This window comes from Chrysochloris asiatica, unplaced genomic scaffold (genome assembly GCF_000296735.1).
Source record: "Chrysochloris asiatica unplaced genomic scaffold, ChrAsi1.0 scaffold00260, whole genome shotgun sequence".
NCBI lineage: Eukaryota > Metazoa > Chordata > Mammalia > Afrosoricida > Chrysochloridae > Chrysochloris > Chrysochloris asiatica.
Genome location: NW_006408778.1, coordinates 3680128 through 3686665, shown reverse-complemented (window position 1 = coordinate 3686665; position 6538 = coordinate 3680128). Strand labels below are relative to the sequence as shown.

The following is a 6538-nucleotide window of genomic DNA, read 5'->3' as shown; positions in this document are numbered from 1 at the left end:
ATTGGCAGAGTCTAAAAGGAGGAAGCTAGCTGCTCTTCTTGTTGTTGTTACGTGCAGCCAAGTCAATTCTGACCCATAGTGACCCTGTATAAGGGTTCCAAGGAGCAGCTGGTGAGCTTGAACTGCTGACATTGTGGTGCAAACAAACTTTGCATTCCAGCTCATTAACCCACAGCACCACACTGCTCTCCTTAGCACTTCAATATCAAATGGAGACAGGACCCCAGGACCCTTGACCCTACATTCGTTTCACCCATTTGTAGCCCATTGGGCCCCAGCTGAAGGGCTTGGCTCAGGACAAGACTACCCAGTCCTGCTCTACCCCCAGGGGATCCGGCTGTGGATGGAGGTGCATAGTGAACAAGTAAGTGTGTGAGAGAGGGGTGTGAGTTACCTGGTGGTGATGGGCCAAGTGACTTTCAGCAGAATGAGGACACTGTCAGGCAAATGAAAGGCACTTCAGGCAAAACAAATAGTCCATGCAAAAGCCCCCAGAGGTGAAAGCAGTGTCGGGTTGGAGGAAGTTAAAGGAGACCCAGGGCAACTGAGACCCCTTAAGAGATTTAATGGAGGGGCAGGAGGGCAGAGATGGAGGCGCCCAGAAGAACAGATTTCAGCAACTGTGTGTGAACAGTGACCTGGATTGTGGCAGGGAAGGTGGTGGCCTCTGAGTCAGCGAGAAAGGCCAGTCAAGGGGAGATCAAGGAATGCATGGCCAGGGTCGCCTCCTTTCCGTGACTACAGTAGGGACGGTAGAGAGACTTTAGCTCAGATCTTGACCGCGGTGGGTCTGGGCGCCTGGGTTTCCATGTCCTGGCAGGCTGTCGCCCTCCCTAGTGCCCCAGGGACCCGCCGCCCCGCGCCCGGCCCTGCTGGGGTTCCCTTAGCCCCAGGCTGGATCCCCTGCGGTCTTGGTGGTTCCCGCAGCTGTCCCGGGGGCCTTCTCCACGGTGCGTCGCCCAGGCCCCAGCGGTCGCTAGGCTGCGGACTGAGGCTCCCAACCAGGCTGGAGGCGGTGGCGGCGGCGACGATAACGCGATGGCGGCAGAGTCGGGGCGCCAGTGGGCCCAGGCGCGCAGCGCTTATGGCGCGAGCGAAGCTCTACGGCGTGGCGCTGGTCGTCGACGGGACCCCGGGCCGCAACCGAACGGGCAGGGCCCAGAAGAGGCCCGCGGCCGGGGCCGACTGGCTCGCCTACGGGGTCACCTCCAGGCCGAAGCGGCGGCACGGACAGAGGCGCCCCGGCTCTTGCGGCTGGTAGAGCGCGCAGGGGCCGCGGCGAGGCCAGAGGAGCGGCCAGACGCGCGCAGCCGCAACTCCGTGTGCTCAGTGTGCGGGGAGCCACGCGGCGGAGCCACCTACCCGGCGGGAGTCCTGGAGGTCAGCGAGCGACGGCTGCAGGAGGGTCTAGCCGCCGTGCGAGCCGAGCTGGGCTCCGGGTTGGAGGCGTTGCGCGCCGAGCTGCGGGCTGAGCTCGAAGCTCTACGAGCCCTGCTGCCCTCCGCGCCGCCCGCCGCCCGCCGCGAGCCCCGGGTCGCCCCCCGCGCTCTGGCCCGCGGTCAATCGTTGTTGCGGGCTCTAGGCACCGTGAACGCCCTGGTCGTGCCCGCAGCCCCGCGGCCCATCGATGACGCCCCCGACGGCCCCACCAACAACGGTGGTGCGTCCCGGGGCCCAGCTCGTAAATCCTTCAAAAAGACACCGGTGCCACCTGGTGGCCCGCAGGGCATCGAGGACTGAAGACCACCTGGGGCGGGAGGCCACGACGCTGGTAAGAGGGGGCTCCGGGTGCCCCAGGCAGGGAGTAGTGGACATTGGGAGCGTGTTGAGGCGCTGCCAACCAGGGCTAGGGTATTGGAGGGTGAGCGAAGGGGACAGGCCTGTTTGGTCACCTCTGGGGTTGCAGGGAGCTTGTGTTCAGGTTAGGGGTGGGGTGGACCTTCCTAGATGAGGGAAGACCTGGGGAGACCCTAAGGGTCTGAGGGGAGGGGTTGCTTCGTGTCAGGAACATGCAAATTCCTTTTCTTGAACAGGAATAGTTTGCCCCACAGGGTTTCTATGAACAGTCACCAGGGGCACATTGTCACCCTGGTAGACGACTACATTCCACACAGTATCAACAGAGACACAAAAGCTGAATCTGGACAGTCCCATCTATTGCCAGCAGGACCTATGCACTGGGATAGTGTCACCCAGACATAGAGCTGATCAGTGGCCCTTGGACTCTCAGCTTCACTTTGGGCAGTGACACCAAGGACACTTAACCCTTCACTTAACCTCACCTCAGGCTGGACCCAGTCTCTCTCTAGAAAGTATCACTCTACACTAACAACTGTCACCCAACTTCTGACACTATCACCTGGAACTGACTTCACCACTGACATGCCTCAGCTGCTTTCACCTTGGGCCTACAGACACAGTGGGACACCGCCTAGTGTCTGGGGAAAGTTAGCCCTAGCCATCATTTACCTTCAACCCACCCTGGCCATCTACCAACCAGATTTCTCTGGTAGCATAGTGGTTACCAATCCGGCTGCTAACCTCAAGGTCTTCAGTTTGAAACTACGAGACGGTTCAGCGGGAGAAAGATGAGGCTTTCTGTCCCTGCAAAGATTTACAGCCTCGGAAACTCCGTGGTACTTAAACAACAACAAACACAAAGAAATACTTTTTTTGTGTGTGTGAAATCACAAAACAATATTATTTAAAAATAAAAGTGTAATCTTAGGCTACTGCTAACGGTTGTAAGACCTGTTGGCCTTTCTCCTTTTACCTGACTAGCATAATGTGTTGGTTTGAATGGGGCACTTTATCATTGGGATGGCTGTGGGGAGGTGGGCAGTTCTACAGGGGAGCCTGAGGCTGGCTGTGGTGGATAGAGCAAGGTAACTCAGGGGTCTGCCTGTGTTACAGAGTTGGTGCAAGCTTCTCCGCCGCCCAGGACTCACACCTGGCCATTGGCAGCTGAGGCTATTCTGTGCACTCTTGATGGTGGCCGGGTGGACCTGGATCTAGAGCCCCTGCCAGAGCTGTTGGCTGAGCTCCAGGCCCAGCAGGGCGGCGACCAAGGGGGCCGGCCCCATGCTTGCTCTGGCCGCAGAGCGGACTGAGGCGCCAGGAGAGGCCACGACCCTGCGGCCCCTGAGGGGCTGTTGAGGACGGAAGTTGTTGGTCAGCGGTACAGGCTGGGACCCCGCCTGAAGCAGAGTCTGGAACTGGACCACCTGTGAGGCAGGACAAAGACGAGTCACCCTGGGCGAGTGCAGGGGTGACATGGAGAGGCGGGCGGCGAACAGAGGACTCTTAACCTCACACGCCCGTCCCACCTGTGCACGCCCAATGGCCACCGGGTCCTCGAAGACAGTCCAGAGCACTGCGGGCTGGCAGCCAGGAGTTGTCAGTGACCCTGGGTAGCGGTAGTAAGGCGCCAGGTCAGCGGAGGAGGGCAGCACCGAGGCCAGGGGGAAGGTGGACGCCAGTTTTGCCGAAAGCCCTGGGCAAAGCAGCGAGGGGTATTAGAACAGGCTACCCTGGACTCCCCGCCCCAGCGACATACCCCATCTCCGAGGCGACCTTGTGTCTTACCGAGTCCAGACACGTTCTTCAGACCAGACACCAGGACCGAGAAGTTGGCATTGTCAGCATCCTGCTCCTGGGAGTGGGGGTGGGGGAAAATGGTTCCAAGTGAGGGTGGCGTCTCCAAAAATGGGGCTCTGTGAGGAGGACTTTAAGTGGGGAGAGAGTAGGGGACTGGGAGATGTGCAGGTCATCCAAGCTGACCCTGCAGATCCACTGGTCCCAGATTCTTCAGAACCCTTAAAGTCCCAAGCACCAACGGGTCCCCCACAGATCATAGGCCCTCCCTGTTCCCCGGGTCCCCACAGGCTGTTTCTGGGAGCACTCGGGACACACAGCCCCTCCCTCACTGTCAACAGCACTGCCAGCACGGCGAGTCCATCAGGGTGACCCAGCGCCTCCTGCATGCTCCGGTAACGCGTGTTCATGTGGACCACGTGCATCTGCGCGGCACAGGAGTCAGAAGTACTCCTCTGCTCCATCAGCTCCCCGCATTTCCGTGAGGCAGCCCCCATACGCCCGTAATACTCTTTATATGACCCGGGGTCCCACCTCCATGGAGCTGCGCTGCCCGTCCAGGCTGTGCTCCGAGCCTGCGCTCGCTGGCGTCCCCCAGTGAAAGTGCAGCTGCAGCGCGCGGTAGGACGGTGGCGGCAGCCCGGCGCCACGCATCTCCAGACGGCCCTGCAGGCCAGTGTCCACGTGCAGGAGCGCTGAGTGAGAGAGACAACGTAACACCCCATTCTCTCCTCATTTCCGACCCCCACGTGCCATTAGGGCTACGGGGGCTGAGATAGAGTGCAAGCAAAGTTCTCCCCTTTAGGCCTCCCAGTGGACCCAATCTCCTTGGAAGGGCACATCAGTGCATAGCTTCCCTGCTGGTTTGCTCTACAGCTCCACAGACTGCAGAAGAAACCCCCCACTATGCAAAACCAAAGAGAAGACTGCCTTCCTCTGATTGGAGTCCTGACCACTGGAATATGAGTGAGGGATGGTGACTAGTTTGGAATGTCCTGGTCCTGTGGGGGTTTCTGGGTGTGTCTTGACTCCTGGTCCTCAAAGGCAAAGGAGGATCCTTGTTGTAGGGGGCACTGACACTTGTATGTGGGGTGTCCCTGACCCATGTGTCTTGACCTCCATATATGCAGGTTCCAGGAGCCCTGGTGGTGCAGTGGGTTAAGTGTTGGGCTGCTCACAGAAAGGTCTCCAGTTTAAACCTAAACAGCTACAGCTCAGAAGAAAGATGAAACCATGTGCTTCCATAAAGAGTTGTAGTCTTGGAAACCCTATGGGACAATTCTACTGTTCTATAGGGCCTTGTAAGTTGGCATCGGCTCCACAGCAGTGTTTTTGTTTCCGAATCACCATATTTGAAAATTCTGTTTCCTGTGGGGAGTTCTCATCCTTGTGTGGTGGTTTCAAACCCACTTGTGGGAGGCCCTGACTAACATCTGTAATGGTATCCTAACCTGTGGTATCCCAACTCCTTTATGTGTGGGGCTTTTCTCTTGCGTGTGTGTGTGAAGGGAGTTCTCAACTTCTGTGTGAGGTTCCTGCCAGGTCTGTGGTGGGTCCTGGCCCCAGGGTGCTGACCTGTATGGCCATTATTCTCCAGAGTCCAGGGACCTGGGGGTGCAGAGTCGTAGCCTTGGAAGATGAAAGGCCCGAGGGTAGGGTCTCGCTGGACCAAGTGAAGGTCGATGTTGATGGGGGACTGGGCTGGGCCCCCACAGGCAGAGGCCATCTCCTGCCAGTGGGTGGGGCCTGAGGGGATAAGGTCTGTGGTCTGTAGGGCATGTCTGGGAGGCAGTTTGGAGGTACACACAAGGAGGGTAGCCCCATCCTCATACACACATCCAGAGAATCGTCTAACTTCAGGATACCCCCACTCCCCCCATATACCTGAACAGGTCACCACTGCCACATACACTCTCCAGGACGTGGCATACTAGGGTACAGTCCCTAGTATGGGGGTGGGGAAAGGGAGGTCTCTTGGCACAGGGTCACACACCCACATGATGGGACCCCCATCAAATACACATGTTGACCACACTTTATGCTAACACTGACTGACTGACACCAACAACACAGTTACAATCCAGTCAGCCAGCGGGACTCAGGATGGCTGACAGAGGCAGACAGGCAGACAGGCAGGCAGGCAGGCAGGCAGACAGACAGACAGACAGACACACACACACACACACACACACACACACACACACGAGACTCCCACAAAGCAGTCCTCACCACACTTTGGGTCTTGGGAGTCGTAGCACCAGGCGCCTGTGGGCAGAGCAGGAGAGGGAGTTGAGTGAGGCCAAGCCTTCTAGACCCACTCAACTCCATCCCAGCCTGCAAGTCCAAGGATTGGTGATCAGGTGAGACCAGCGCCGAGCCCGTGAAGTTGTCACATCAACTTTCCCCGCAAGATAAAAAAAACAAAACCTTGGACCTAAGGTGGAGAGGCGGACAGATCAGGTACGGCTGGGCAGGTCGCCCGCGCTTACCCTCCAACTCTGCACGCACGACCAGCCACACTGCCAAGGCGGCCAGAAGGAAGTTGATGGATTGCATGATGTAGGCGGCCGCGCGGCAGTAACTGGGCAGTAACCGGGTGAGGTGACTGTAGGGGAAGACGAAGCCTGGGTCGCCGTGGCGACTCGACAGCAAAACTGAGTATATGACTCTCTCCTTGAAACCTCCAATAGGTCCTATGATCATCCCTATTTTGCAGTCGGTGATGGTGAATGAGGACCAGGAGTGACAAGCCAAGGTACCGACAAAGGAGGGAGCTGGCGGCGGTAGACCCCACAGACCCGCCCCTTAGGGCGGTTCCACTTCAGGCCCACCCCGCCCCGCCAGCGCCCCTGGCTCTCACAGAAGGTCCAGCTCCTTGCAGGTGCTAGGGCAGGGCTGGAAGGCGTCAAGCTTCCCTTTCCGAGTTCCAGCTGGGTGCCCTGGC

At 58.5% G+C, this 6538-nt stretch overlaps 1 protein-coding gene across 1 annotated transcript; it reads right to left on the bottom strand.

Annotated features, from left to right (window-relative positions):
- Positions 1-3011: 3011 nt before the first annotated feature.
- Positions 3012-6297, bottom strand: LOC102828891 (carbonic anhydrase 15-like). The gene is made up of 8 exons (XM_006874056.1): positions 6084-6297; positions 5824-5859; positions 5170-5340; positions 4129-4289; positions 3927-4019; positions 3586-3652; positions 3327-3493; positions 3012-3224 (listed from the first exon to the last, which is right to left on the bottom strand). The coding sequence occupies exons 1-8, from the start codon at positions 6295-6297 to the stop codon at positions 3012-3014; spliced, it is 1122 nt and encodes a 373-aa protein (XP_006874118.1).
- Positions 6298-6538: the final 241 nt, after the last annotated feature.

Coding starts and splice junctions, on each gene's coding strand:
- LOC102828891 (XM_006874056.1), bottom strand. CDS start 6,297: ATGATCATAGGACCTATTGGAGGTTTCAAGGAGAGAGTCATATACTCA. Junction 4,290..5,169: donor GGAGAATAATGGCCATACAG/GTCAGCACCCTG, acceptor TCTCTCACTCAG/CGCTCCTGCACGTGGACACT. Junction 3,653..3,926: donor TGCTGGCAGTGCTGTTGACA/GTGAGGGAGGGG, acceptor CCCCACTCCCAG/GAGCAGGATGCTGACAATGC.